The following is a 15,547-nucleotide window of genomic DNA, read 5'->3' as shown; positions in this document are numbered from 1 at the left end:
GGTCGTGTCATATTATAATGTGTTAGTTAGTCGGGTCACTGTAGCGTGTTTAATTAGTTGGATCATAGGAGCCGGAGGAGGCCGGGTCCTACGGCCCCGACGGTCGAGAAAATTTAAAGGCAGATGTAGTGCCCACATTTAAATTAGTGTGTTAGTTGGTCTTGTCTATAATAGTCAGGAGCATATTTAGTTAGTCGGGTCATAATAGAACAGTGCCAATATTTAGTTGGTCGTGTCATATTATGGTGTGTTAGTTAGTCGGGTCACTGTAGCGTGTTTAATTATTTGGATCATAGTAACCGGAGGGGGCAGGGTCCTATGGACCCGGCGGTCGAGAAAATTTAAAGGCAAATGTAGTGCCCATGATCACTCTTTTTCAGAGTATCAAAGATAAAGAAGTGTAATATAGTCGTGTTCGAACCACATAGACTGTTGGTGCTCAGAAGAATTGTTTAGCAAAGCAATAACATAGTTGAGTTGTATTTGAGAATACAAAAGGAAATAATTGTAAAAAGTAACAGTTGATGTAAATCTACCAAGACACAAGGTTCCACCTAATGTCCTTCAAGTCTTATATCATCAAAAGATAACTCGAATAGAGACAGATAGTAATCTGCTCTACCCGGAAGATACGACAAATATAACTCTCGGTGCAATTAAAAATACCATTACATAAAATTGATATTATGTTCTAAATACAAAGCCCAATTGAAAAGTGTCACAGGGATTTCATAGCATTCAATGTATCCAGAAATCACACTAAATCTATGAAGTTTATGGACACACTCAACATAAAACAAGTTTATAAGCACACTCAACACAAAACAACAATCAAACAAAGATGAAATGGATTAAGCATTAAAATGCTTTATTGTTGATAACTTAAGAACATTTAACCCATTAAGCTTCCCCTCTTGTCTTGGCAGAGAGGGGTTTAGCTTCTCATTGTTGTGTAGATAGCCATTAAAAGTATTGAATCAAAAACTCCAACACCCAAGAGAACTAAAAAGAACTGAATTAAAAATAGAAAGCAAAGGAGAACTCAGATTTCAGTATTCAGTCGTACCCTCCTTTGTTGATTATTGTCCTCCTTTATACACAACTGTTGTGACTTGTTCTCTGACTTCCGGATTCAACCCTGTTTTCCTGCCTTATTCATCTCTCCGTTGGGTACACATCACACCCATCTCTAATGACTGATTCAAACCCTTCCTGGATTGGGGGAAAAATCACTCCACATAGTTTTATCTCTTCCTCGTATCTCTGCTAACACCAGCTGAAATTAGTTGCTCATTACCTATATTTGACTCTATAGTCTCACAATTCCGTCAATGTAAACATCAACCAAAGTCCCCATTTTTGCTGCCTGCAACGGACCCATGAATCAACAATAATAACCATAGCAGTAACAACACTTCTTCATTCGAACCAAACACCCACATCTCAAGAACTCTACCCATTCCAATTAATTTCAAAACCCCTAAATTATGTTTCCTTTGGTGTTGCTGATGTTGTAACTTCAATCTCTGTTGCATACTCAAACGAGAACCCCCAGATTCATGCCCCAACTTTTCTGCCAATCTCATATCAACACCAACTGCAAATCAGAGAACCCATTCGACCACATACATCATCACCTAGCAGAGAGCTACTGTCGTGAACGAGTTGCTTCTGTAAAATCTCCATCTTCCTTATCAATTTGAAAGACACCAATCAGCACCATAATCATCATCTCCATGAACAGATACCCTTCCATTTGATTTTCCCCACCAGGTAATCTTCCAGCAACCATTTAATCACAGCACAGATCCACTAAATCCTTACTATCTCAAGAACATCTCCCATTTTATTGAACTACAAAACCCCTAAATCGGTTGTTGTGACACTGTTGTTGTAGCGAATTAGACAGACCACCATCTCAGATTGACGCCGAAAGCTTGAAGAAGAAGGAATTTCATATCCAGATCCCCTCTTCTCTTGATTAAAAATGAGAACAGCCTGTTTAGAGAAATGAATTTCTCGTTCGTTTGTTAAAGAAGAAAAATGAAATGCAAGGGGAAGATACCACACAAAAGATGTGGTGGTGGAACAAGCCACGTTTTAGATCTAACTTTAGCCCCTAGTGGAACCGAGGTGCTTGAATGCTTGTCTGCGGCCTAGTTATCTCAGGTGGTGCGACCAACTTCAAGCAAATAACAAGGCAGCCCGCTAATCATTATCCTGACTCATTGGCACCGTAAGTTGCAAGGGACAATTTAGCTTCTAAGCCATTTATCCTCTGGGTGAACAGATTATACTTTTATTTCCTGTAAATGACTTAAAACAATGTTATTGGCTAGCTAACGAGACCTAACTAGTGTAAATATGGGTATAAAAATGTCGCACTTCCGTGCTTATCAAACTCCCCCACACTTACATTTTGCTAGTCCCGAGCAAAACAAGAGAAAAAATTATATCCGCTACACAGCTGGATATTGAGAGACGTCTGCTAAACAGCTAGGCGAGTCCGCTAAACAGCTGGACGAAACCACTAAACAGTGGTAGAAAGACCGCTAAACAACTGATTTTATCGTGTAAAATTTTCACTTCATTTTTTTTTTTGGATTAAAATGTACAAGCAAACAAAGAAACAATGAACCTGAATATGCAGACAAAGAATCATAAAAGCATGGATTTAATTTACCCCAAAACTCCCCCACACTTAATTCCTCCATTGTCCCCAATGTGGCAGTGGTTAAAAACAGTTCAAAAGTGAAAAGGGGATGACTATTCATGATAAAGAAAAGAAAGAAAATAAAACTACATTATTTTACCATTGTCGCAGGTCGGTTCGGTTGCATTTAGCCCATGCAACAAACCTTTAAACCTCAAGCTCGCACAAGAGGACGAGTCTGTCTCGTGAGGGCTTCCAGCTGAGATACCCACAAACACATCAGAAGAGGGTTGTCTCCCTAAAGCACTGAATTTTATGTCTCCAGCCAGACATCTACAAAACACAGCCAATCAATCATAAGAAGGATCCTCCAGAGTCTCACAAGTTCCAAAAACGGCTTCAACCTATGCCCATTAACCTTAAAAATATTGCCATTATTTGGATTTTCAATCTCAATAGTACCATAAGGAAAGATCTTCTTAACAATAAATGGACATGTCCATCGAGATTTAAGCTTGTCAGGAAATAAATGTAATCGAGAATCATAAAGAAGAACTTTATCTAAAGGTTCAAATGTTTTCCTAATAATATGTTTATCATGAAACATTTTCATTTTAGCTTTATAGTTCCTAGAAGTATTATAAGCCTCGTTTCTGATTTCTTCGAGCTCATTCAGCTGCAGTTTCCTATGTTCACCAGCCTGATCTAGGTCAAAATTAAGCTTTTTAATTGCGCAATAAGCTTTGTGTTCTAACTCTACAGGTAGATGACATGCTTTTTCGAATACAAGCCTATAAGGAGACATTCCTAATGGAGTTTTGAAAGAAGTCATGTAAGCCCACAATGCGTCGATAAGTCGTAATGACCAATCCTTGCGATTTGGGTTTACCGTCTTATGCAATATAGTTTTATCTCTCGGTTGGAAACTTCTACTTGACCACTCGTTTGAGGATGATATGCTGTAGCTACTTTATGAGTAATGCCATATGACTTCATTAGCTTTTCAAAGGATCTGTTACAAAAATGAGTACCTCTATCACTAATAATAGCCCTAGGGGTGCCAAATCTAGATAAAATGTTCTCATTCAGAAACTTAGTAACAACCTTACTGTCATTATCCCTGCAAGCAACAACTTCAATCCACTTAGATACGTAGTCAACAACAACCAATATATATTGATAACCATAAGAAGAAGGAAATGGGCCCATAAAAGTCTATGCCCCATTCGTCAAAAATTTCGACAATCAAATTAGGATTTAGTGACATCATATCTCGTCGATAATTTCTTCCTACCTTTTGGCATCTTTCACATGCTTTGCAAAACAAGTATGCATCTTTGAAAAGAGTCGGCCAGTAAAAACCACATTGCAGAATTTTCAGGGCAGTTTTCTTACCTGAAAGGTGTTCTCCACAAGCACTAGAGTGACTGAAATTCAAGATATTGTGGTGTTCAAATTCTGGCACACACCTTCGAATCAGCTGATCAGGGCAAACTTTAAACAGAAACGGATCATCCCACATAAAAAATTTCACTTCAACAAAGAACTTTGTCTGGTCTTGTTGAGTCCAATGAGCTGGAATGTGACCTACAACAAGATAGTTTGCAATGTCTGCATACCAAGGTGTTAGTGATACACTAAACAACTGTTCATCAGAAAAAGTTTCTACCACATCACTTTGAAAAGACGACTCAAGTACTATCCTAAATAGATGATCAGCCACAACATTCTCAAATCCTTTCTTATCTCTGATTTCTAGGTTGAACTCTTGCAAAAGAAGAACCCACCTAATCAGTCTAGGTTTCACATCTTTCTTTGACAAGAGTTGCTTCTGTAAAATCTCCATCTTCCTTATCAATTTGAAAGTCACCAATCAGCACCATAATCATCATCTCCATGAACAGATACCCTTCCATTTGATTTTCCCCACCTGGTAATCTTCCAGCAACCATTTAATCACAGCACAGATCCACTAAATCCTTACTATCTCAAGAACAACTCCCATTTTATTGAACTACAAAACCCCCCAAATCGGTTGTTGTGACACTGTTGTTGCAGCGAATTAGACAGACCACCATCTCATATTGACGCCAACAGCTTGAAGAAGAAGAAATTTCAAATCCATATCTCCTCTTCTCTTGATTAAAAATGAGAACAACCTGTTTAGAGAAATGAATTTCTCTTTCGTTTGTTAAAGAAGAAAAATGAAATGCAGTAGGGAAAGATACCATGCAAAAGATGTGGTGGTGGAACAAGCCACGTTTTAGATCTAACTTTAGCCCCCAGAAACCGAGGTGCTTGAATCCTTGTCTGCGGCCTAGTTATCTCAGGTGGTGCGACCAACTTCAAGCAAATAACAAGGCAGCCCACTAATCATTAGCCTGACTCATTGGCACTGTAAGTTGCAAGGGCCAATTTAGCTTCTAATCCATTTATCTTCTGGGTGAACAAATTATACTTGTAATTTCTGTAAATGACTTAAAACAATATTATTGGCTAGCTAACGAGACCTAATTAGTGTAAATATGGGTATAAAAATGTCGCACTTACGTGCTTATCAGCCCACATTTAAATTAGTGTGTTAGGTGGTCCTGTCTATAATAGTCAGGAGCATAGTAAGTTAATCGGGTCATAATATAATTGTGTTTAATTATTTGGATCATACTAGCCGGAGGGGCCGGGTCCTACGTCCCCGGGGGTCGAGAAAATTTAAAGGCGGGTGTAGTGCCCACATTTAAATTAGTGTGTTAGTTGGTCCTGTCTATAATAGTCAGGAGCATATTTAGTTAGTCGGGTCATAGTAGAACAGTCCTAATATTTAGTTGGTCATAGTGTGTTAGTTAGTCGGGTCACTGTAACATGTTTAGTTAGTTGGATCATAGAAGCCGGAGGAGGCCGGGTCCTACGGCCCCGGCGGTTGAGAAAATTTAAAGGCAAGTGTAGTGCCCACATTTAAATTAGTGTGTTAGTTGGTCTTGTCTATATTAGTCAGAAGCGTATTTAATTAGTCGGGTCATAATAGAACAGTCTTAATATTTAGTTCGTCGTGTCATATTATTGTGTATTAGTTAGTCGGGTCACAATAGCGTGTTTAATTAGTTGGATCATAGTAGCCGGAGGGGGCCAGGTCCTACGGCCCCGGCGGTCGAGAAAATTTAAAGGTAGATGTAGTGCCCACATTTAAATTAGTGTGTTAGTTGGTCCTGTCTACAATAGTCAGGAGCATATTTAATTAGTCGGGTTAAAGTAGAACGATCCCAATATTTAGTTCGGCGTGTCATATTATTGTGTATTAGTTAGTCGGGTCACAGTAGCGTGTTTAATTAGTTGGATCATAGTGTCCGTAGGGGGCCGGGTCCTATGGCCCCGGCGGCCGAGAAATTTTTAAGGCGGATGTAGTGCCCACATTAAAATTGGTGTGTTAGTTGTCTTGTCTATAATATTCCGGAGCATATTTAGTTAGTCGGGTCATAATAGAACGGTTCCAATATTTAGTTGGTCGTGTCATATTATAGTGTGTTACTTAGTCGGGTCACAGTAGCGTGTTTAATTAGTTGGATCATAGTAACCGGAGGGGCAGGGTCTTACGGCCTCGGCGGTCGAGAAAATTTAAAGGCAGATGTAGTGCCCACATTAAAATTGGTGTGTCAGTTGGCCTTGTCTATAATAGTCAGGAGCATTTTTAGTTAGTCGGGTCATAATAGAACGGTCTCAATATTTAGTTGTTCGTGTCATATTATACTGTGTTAGTTAGTCGTGTCACAGTAGCGTGTTTAATTAGTTGGATCATAGTAGCCTGACACGGTCCTAATATTTTGTAGATCAGTCAAATTAGCAAGAGCTAGGATCTATCTTAATTTTTCATATTAAATTAGTTGTGATTTGGTTGGAATCTAAATGTTCAGTGTATAAGTTAGCTCCCTATATTTTATTGGTCGTGTCAAATTAAAAAGACATTTTTTTTAATTAATATTTGATATTAATATTAGTCATTTTTTATAATTAATATTTGATATTAATATTAGTCATTTTTTATTATTTATCTATTGAATCATCCTATTTATATCTACAGATCTTGTTTTGTTAGATCTTGTTTTGTTGTTCGGATCAAATTATCCGGACCTTAATATTTGATATTAATATTAGTCATTTTTTATTATTTATCTATTGAATCATCCCCTGCAGATCTTGTTTTGTTGTTCGGATCAAATTATCCGGACCTTAGATTATTTTTGAAATTAATCTTTGGTATTGAGATTAGTCGTTTTTAGTTATTTATCTGTTGGATCACTTTATTGATCTCCACGGATTCTGGCTCACTGGAACCTCAATTCGCAACAATAAGAAAGTATAATCGTCACTTACTATTGATTTGCAGGAAGATCCATAACGTTGCTTGTAGATTATGGATCAAATCTAATGACCCCAGATAGGTGTCAGTGAATGTCTCTAAAGTTGGAAACAAAATTATTAGTTGCGGCAACAGAATGCATGTTAATATGTTATCTCCTGCTCCTACTTAAAATCACGATAATAATTGGGAAGGTGTTTGGCCATGAATTAAAATTTCTAGAATCAAATATAGTCCCCACTTTAAAATTAGCCGTGATAATTTTTAAATTTAGAGGGTTTCTATATGTGTACCTTCCTCTTCTATTTGTTTCCATCATCTTTCTGATTCTTCCCTCCTCCTAGAGCACAAAGCAAAAACACTGAAAATAGTCCACAAACTAAAATATTGGAAAACACCTTTTTCAAGGACCCTTGGTACTGCATTTTACGCACTCCAGCACCAACAATACTTACCTGATAAGAATCCTATTATAAGATTTTTAGTTGAAGAATCTGTTGGTGCTTACATCCAAGTTCCAAGTGTTGAGAAATGCTAATCCTTCCTCTAAAAGTTCCTAGGTTATAGCTAATTAGTTAAGTTGATTCCAATATACATATAGTTTGTCAACAATTTGGCTCATAGTAAAACTGCTGAAGTAGATGATTAAACAACCCCTGCAAAACTTGGCATGAAGATGTTATTGGCTTGTAGAAGGAAGTGATTAGTTGATCCACCAAACATTAACGCCAATTGTAGGAGTCGAACCCACAACAAGATGGTTGAGAACCATGTGCTCTTCCATTTGAGCTAAGACGGCAGATACCGTTTCCAATTTAAGTGGAATTTAATATGAATAATATAAAGTAGATTGAGCATCTAGTCGTAGACATTTACTATCTTTAATAATACCGTTTCCAATTTGTACACCTACCTAATAGCGAATGAATAAATATTACCAATAGAATAAGACTGAAACACACTTGTTGTCCCAACTAATTTCCAAGATGTACACCCTTTGACATGCAAATGAATTCGAAGGCATTAATAGCTACCGGTTGTTCTCATCTCTTTTCAGTCGCATGATACTACTGGAAATCTTAAATAGTGCCAATTTTTTTTATTAATATCATTCATAACAATGATAATAGAATTTCCACATGAAATGCCATCAATATTACCTTTGACTCACTTCCTAGCACCCAAAAAGAGTATCGACATCATCCAAGTTTGTAAGAGCTTTCTCCTCAAACACCGGTGGATGGAAAACTTTCTTGAGCCATGATTCGCTGCAATGGCTAGTGACTATTAGCTCCAGAAACCCACTTATATATAATATCATGTGCTCTATCGGAATCATTATACAACCTAGACTATAAATGTACAAATACACATATTAGTATGTCTTAAACGATTATGTTACTAACAGTCCCATGTAAGGAAATAAAAAGCTCAATTTCCATATTAAGCCTTTTCATAACGCAAAGATGAGAACATTGGCCATCTCCATATTTCTTTCTTATGTAATTAAGAAGTTAGCATTCCTTATCAAGTTGCCTGCAATAACCAACGTAGAATTTAAAGACATCACAAAAGAACATGAAAACATGTGAACAATGTTTATGCCAGTTAGACATGTTTGAATATTTTCAAGAGGCCCACAATTAGCGAAGCATTTCTAAAATAAACAAAAACCTTAATTGGATTCCTAAAACAGCGCCACACTTTCATTAGAAGGACCAAGGAAGTGCAAAGAGAAATATGTGAGACATTTGTGTATGTTAGTAATTAAAGACAGAACTAAATCTATATGTATGGCTTGACATTTATCTTACAAAAAAAAATGGTTTTTGAACCATCCGACGACTCTTAATTGAGTTTTTTAATTCATCAACGACTCCCACTGCTCAAAAATATAGAAAAATGAAACAGATAAATTGTGGTTCAGAATGCACCCCTTTTCTCCGCCCTCATCCACGTCCTAGATCAAATTCTTCATGTGTTACCCAAAATCAGCAGATTTATTATCATCGGTTACATCGACAGAGTTAGTGTTATCATTCAATGTCAAAATGTTTATTTTCCTCTCAATGAAACCGATTGTCGCCAACTCTCTTAATCCTCACATTAATCCTCTCAACTAGGTAAGTTTATCTCTGTATTTGCTTCACTTTGAGAATTTTTGTATATCGTGTGTTAGTGATTTTAACCTAACTTTGTTTATTCAAATTACTGTTTTTTTCCTTCCTCAAGTCTCTTTCTGTCTCTACAAAAGAATCTAGAGGGTTTCGTGAATATGTATATTTTTGTGGTGAATCTAGAACTACTTCTATGCTTATTACCTGAGCTTTTTTACCATGGCTGTTAGAAAATTCTTTGCTTGGCTCAATGTGATTGATTATGGGTATGGATTGTTGATTTCAATTTTATATGATATTTGTTTTGTTCACTTTATCTCGAAACTGAGCTTAAGGGTTTCATTGGATTTTGTTTTGCAGCGTTTGATATTTCAACAGGATGATTACTTGATTGGTTTTCAACGATCCAAGGTAAGTTAATCTGAAAGAGTCTTCTTAATTGTAACTTCACAATGTGTCTGAGTATTCTTAATTGTAACAATCCAATATAATTTTAGAGTTAGTATTTTGTATTGCTATTATGTGTTTTCTGCTCATTACATGAGAGGAATCCCTTCATTAGTACATTCTGAATCAAACCCCTTCATTAGTTCATTCTGAATCGAAAAACAAGTGGTCTAATCATCTTGATAGATTTTTTTTTCTTCCGCACTTTCAGTTATTCGCATTACAAAACTGGAGATGGTTAACCATGGAAAAGTTACCAGATTCAAGAGATAATTAGTAACTCTGTATTGGTTTTTCGAAAGGATCCAGGTACTCTTGCCCCCTCTTTTTGTTTTTAAATTAGTTAATTATCGTTTCAATGGTTCTTAGTTAAGTGGGTAAATGTTTTGTTTTAAGCTAAAATGATCAGATGATCTTGGATAAAGGTGTATCAATATATTGCATGAAATGCAATTTTCATTTCATCTTTCGTTTTTTGATAATTCTACAACGATCAAGGGGAAGTTTCTCTCTCTCATATTTGATTCATTTTTCTTAGTCTCTAATCTTACATAGATTTCTTAGAATTTTAGTTGTTGAGTTTTAGTGGAGTAAAAATCATCGATTAACCGGGTTAAAAATGTGGTTCAATTTGGTTAGCTATTAGTCCAGCAAGTAGTTCCTCTAGCAAAATTAGAAGGATTGCTTAGTTCTCATAAAAGTAATTGATACAACTATGATTCAGTAAGCAAGTTTATGATAACCATTTTAGAGAATGATAATGTGGAGTCCTTCAAGGTTCCTAAATTGAGTCGCAAAAACACATACCTTTTCCATACTTGAGGTTTAATTTTCATTAGATTATGTTTGTCGGAGCATAACGAGTGATGTAAGTGACTTATAAGAGGTGGCGTCAGTGATTTATAAGATTTTTCAATAATCTAGCTGGTGGAAAGTTCATCGATGCCCAGTTACATATGAAATGGTCAACGACATACATTAGCTTATGATTTTATCTACCCACTTTAACTATTGGGGATGTTATTTATAAATTGTTAAAATGAACTTCGTTTCTGTGTTATATTTCAGATCATGCTATATTTCAGATCACTCGACACACTTCAATAAATTTTGGCAGTTTGAGTAAATTACCAGTAAAATCCTTTAGTTGCAAACCTTTCATCAAATCTATAATGGGGATCGAGATTTTTATTACTGAAGTTGAAGTTAGAGGTGGAGGGAGCTTGCAATTGGTTATTGCTTCTACCGACTTAAAACTTGAAAGCTTTGCCCTGCCTACCAACATGGAAACCGATGAATTTTTCTCATTGTTTTTCTTTTTGCAGCTCTTGGCCGACCAGTGGAATAAAAGCTGGGGAGACGTATGTATTTTTCTACTGATCAATCGTTGTCATCAAATCTGTCTCAAAATAATTATTTATTCCACATTGTATGCAAGTTATTGTGTTTCTGTAACTGGGTATTGTGTTTCTAGGGGTGTCATTGTCGTGAAGCCTTTGCAATGGATTTTTCATTTGTTTCTGTTTCTTCCTAATATTGTTTGTAGATGCTAGCCCATTCTTGAAGCTACTTTAGGAGGCTTGGCACCAAGTATTTCCTAGATTTTTTGACGTTTAATAATGGCAGTGTAGTATATGTCTATCTGTGGACGTCTTCTTCCCTAAACCCCAAGGTGGTTTCTGTAGCATTATAGGCAGGCGTAATAAGCTTCCTTCCTTAGAGGTATATGCTTTACGGGTCTGAATGCTATATCTCATTTCCCTCGAATCTCGATTACCATTGTGCATTAATTCTAATTTGGAGTGAAAATATAATAGTTATTGGGTAACTTAAGGTAATCCATAGCATATTAAAATAATTGTATATTAAAGGTTTATGTATCATTTTTCTGACATGATTTAGAGTTGAAACATTGAGGGATGCCCCTTTTCTCTGTTGTCTTCGTTTTACTTTTGTACTGTCTATTATGAACTGATGTTGTCAAGCTGGATGCAGTTCAACAATGGTGGCCATCTTCCCACTCACAGGCATGTGATTGTATGAGTGGTGACAAAAGGTGACTTAATCAAGATGTGGATATTAATTTACTTAATGATCCCTTCAGTGTTGTCAATGCAAACACCAAGTATACATTTTTTCCTGAGTGTGGATTCTTAACTCAGGTTATGTATCAAATTACTGTGCAGTGTTCTTGACATCCCTTACGATGGAACATGTTGTCCTTATTTTTAGTTTTTAGATGTTGATTATTGGTTTTCTTGATATTTTCGGGATTTTGTGTTCATTTATTTTCATTTTTAATAAAGTTGTGTTTGAAAAGAAAATATAAATTACTGTGCAGTGTGTACATAAGTAAGTTAATGCGTATTTACGTGCTTAGAGCATCTCTAAGAGAAGGTGCAAAAAATCCTACGTGGATTTTTTATTTAGTCCAATTATTTACACATAGAGTAAATATATGACCTCATATCTAAAAAACCATCTCCAACAGTGAAAATTTCAATCTTTATAATTAAAAGAAAATTAGTTAAAAACATGACGTGGAGGTGCACCCGCAGGTGTAGATAACACTTTCTTGAACACCTTCATATTTAGTAATTGGCCCCTCCTAACTTGTAATAAGAGAACTGGATGTATACAATGAAAGAAAACAGGGATTGGAAAATTCTAATTTTTGTTTCCACGCAAGTGTAATGTTGGATGATACTGCTCGATGTATAAATGACCCATGAAATACACTAAAAAATACTTGATTGGATACATTTAAAAAATAATCGAGCATGTGATTTGTTTGCAACTTGATTCGCTCCAAGTGAGGGATTCAATCTAAATTGATGACATTCATCTAAGCCCGACAGCCCTTTCATCTAAGCCGGACAACCCTTTACCGCATTTAGGTTAACAACCAATTTTTACTAAAATCATTTTGTACTATCAAAATCCGACGCCTTATGACAATGGCATTATAAATTCATAAGGAAAACAAATACCACATACTACCGAGTAACACATATCAGTTGGAATTTTGGAAGCTACCAGTACAAGAATGGCAAATCAGAGATCTCCATTTTTCACGACAAACCAAAACCCGGGTCGTTACGGTGCTGGTCATACCCTAGTTAGCAACTAAAGACAAATAGTTGTGACATTAAGACGTTCAATAGAGTAATTGTGACAGTTGCAAACCAAATTATAACACATTTAAGCATTCACAACCTGATAAGTTACATACCATGTTCTGTTCAATAAGTCTCACACCACCCTAAAAATTCTTTTCTTTCCAAATTCTGTCACGGGAGATAATTTAGATGATATGTTCCCTGCAGAAACGAACTCGATATCAGTTTTTTACCAAAGAAAATTGTCCCATTTAGTAACTTCCTTTATTGTACTTTAGCTGCTTAGCATAGGCGACAATCATGTCTATCCTATCCCGATCACCTTTCGCAAGAGGTGTACCAATATTCATTAATTACAGGGGGTTAGTCAAATGAGATTTCAAATGACTTTCAGAGAGTTCTCAAATCCACTGTTAGTCCATTGAGACTTTTGATGAGTCTCCTAATGGCTCTTGTTATTGGTTAGAGACTTTTTTAAGTCATTTAAATTCTCTGAAACTCCATGTTATTGGATTAGGATTTTATAAGAGTCACTACAACATCCCTGTTATTCGAATGAGAATTGACAGTCATTGATTTATTGTTTTTAGAGATTTGGAGAGACTTTTTAGGAAAATATGCATGGTAAAAATCTCTCCTCAAGAGGTGATATTTCTGGAGACTTGGAAACTTGGGGAATATTTGTTTTTGTGAGTAGGACCAATGTTTTTGTTTGAGCTGATGACCAAGTAACGAGCCATTAGCAGAGTAAACCAGTGGCGAGATTGCATAGAAATAAAATGAATGTGGGACGAGTGAAATAAAAAAAATGAGAACATAGGCATAATAAGGCAACAACGAGATTATTTAGGTTGTAATGAACATAATAAAGTAAAATTATTTTGACAATGAACACGTATTTTACCAGGTATTCATGGTACTTTTATTTAGATTATAATGTGCATAATAAAGTAACTGTTAGATGTTTTAAATTTTTGATTAGATATTGTCCATTTTATTGTCTCTACAAATCACAGAGACTCTTTACGGATATCAAATTTTTGTCTTTACAAGTCACAAAGACTCTCTAATATACTCTCAGAGAATCACTAGAAATCTCTATATTTTTAGAGAATTTCCGGGAGTCACTGTAATATAAAATCTATGAAAGTCTATATAAATCTCAATTGACTACCTCTCTGTTAGAATTGAACTGATGGCCATTAATTGAGTTTTTTGAGTTAATAGATATTCAGCAAAAATAAAGTTATACTTTCATTAATAGCATTCAAGGTGATTGATGAATGAGCATTCAAAATTCTTTGTTGGGAAATCGATTCAAAGTAAGAAATTGAGCCATAAAGAGAACAACAAGACCACCAGTTGAAAGAGGAGCAAAAGTGTTCAAAATAACGCATGAACGATCACCAGCTTAGGGCCTTTGGTACCTTCACTAACAATTACACTTACACCTCAAACTCAGCTCCAGGTATTACTATCATTCCATATTTGTTAATTTATTTGATTATATTACAAGCTCATAAACTCTCTTAAACATTGTGGCATCTTTTGTATGGTTAGTCAGCTCAGTGGTTTCGGTTTAGTTTGAAGCAGTAAAATCCAATAGATAAGTACAGACTCACATTCATAGCTTAGAAGTGCATGCAGTTCGTATTCCAGGACTAATGACAGCAGAAGGAATATCAATCTCCCATACAAAGGCTATCTGCTGAAATCCACTTCTACCAGTGTACATCAAGATCCAGAGTACAATGGAAAAAATCGCCAAATAAACACAACTTTGCCAGCCGAATCAGTTCATATTAAGCACCCTCATACACAACATGCTTCGCTACAGTGTGTTTTAGATGGACAGGAGTAGCGATGACTTGCTTATTGTAAATACTATAGTGTGTTTTAGATTGTGTTTATTCTTGTTCTTAGTACAGTTGAATTGAAGTGCATATTTGGATGTAAATCAAAAACCAAAGTATAGTACCGATGCAATTTTTACAGTGGGCATGTTCATCTATGTCATTCTTCACGAGGTGGACAAAAGGAAACATATGTATCATTCATATGTATCATTTAATTGTTGGAACACCATTTTGCGACAATAAATTGGACCACCAATTTGTAACACATTTTAATTGGCTATTATTAGATTTGCTTAAACAGAACATGTTTACTTCAATTTCGATGAATAAGGGGGATTTAAAAGTGATGCATATGCCAAGTATTAAATTCGGGGAGAATGTGCCAGTTATTTTACCAATCACAATTAGTACAATTCTATTCAGTGGATGGTTGCCAAACATAATAACAAAACGGACGTAGTACATTTTGTTGGATACATGAAACTCATCCATAATGTGCTTTATGATTGTGTTATAAGGTACAGTGATGATACGACCAACTAAATATTTGGGCACTATATTTTTCTTTAAATTTTCTCTACGGATTGGGTCGTAGGTGATGGACGAATTTATGTGTCTAATTTGTCCTCAATGTTCCCTATTGTTAGTACTCGATTTCGTACTTATTATGGTATTTTGTGTGTTTGTAGGTATTTTTTGAAAATAAATATTTTTGGAAAAATGGGCTCGAAAAGCTGTCTAAAGCACCTGGAGGACATGTGTTATTTGGACTCTCACATTTGGATATGGGGTACTCAATTACTAAGGGGCACCTCTTTCGATAAGGGCCACCGTCTTTACTATTCACACCCCAGGGCGTCACCTACTAAGGGCACCCCTACTCTGGATAAGGGGCACCCTTCTTCATCGTTTAAACAGTGCAAAATGGCGGGAACATATTTCAGTTTGTTGTGTACTGTTCTGTTGGATTTTCGGAGGGATTACAGTGAGATTAAATCACTGAT

At 36.0% G+C, this 15,547-nt stretch overlaps 1 protein-coding gene and 1 long non-coding RNA gene across 2 annotated transcripts; one reads left to right on the top strand and one right to left on the bottom strand.

The window, feature by feature from the left end:
- Positions 1-656: 656 nt before the first annotated feature.
- Positions 657-4,891, bottom strand: LOC113344008. The gene is made up of 2 exons (XM_026588068.1): positions 4,049-4,891; positions 657-2,986 (listed from the first exon to the last, which is right to left on the bottom strand). The coding sequence occupies exons 1-2, from the start codon at positions 4,497-4,499 to the stop codon at positions 2,967-2,969; spliced, it is 471 nt and encodes a 156-aa protein (XP_026443853.1). The 5' UTR covers positions 4,500-4,891; the 3' UTR covers positions 657-2,966.
- A 4,588-nt stretch (positions 4,892-9,479) lies between these two features.
- Positions 9,480-10,723, top strand: LOC113344048. The gene is made up of 3 exons (XR_003357584.1): positions 9,480-9,532; positions 9,780-9,877; positions 10,637-10,723. It is a non-coding gene; the product is annotated as an uncharacterized LOC113344048 (long non-coding RNA).
- Positions 10,724-15,547: the final 4,824 nt, after the last annotated feature.

Source organism: Papaver somniferum, unplaced genomic scaffold, assembly GCF_003573695.1.
Source record: "Papaver somniferum cultivar HN1 unplaced genomic scaffold, ASM357369v1 unplaced-scaffold_70, whole genome shotgun sequence".
In the NCBI taxonomy this organism is placed as follows: Eukaryota; Viridiplantae; Streptophyta; class Magnoliopsida; order Ranunculales; family Papaveraceae; genus Papaver; species Papaver somniferum.
The sequence above is the reverse complement of the archived record's forward strand: the minus strand, read 5'-3'. Positions and strand labels throughout refer to the sequence as shown.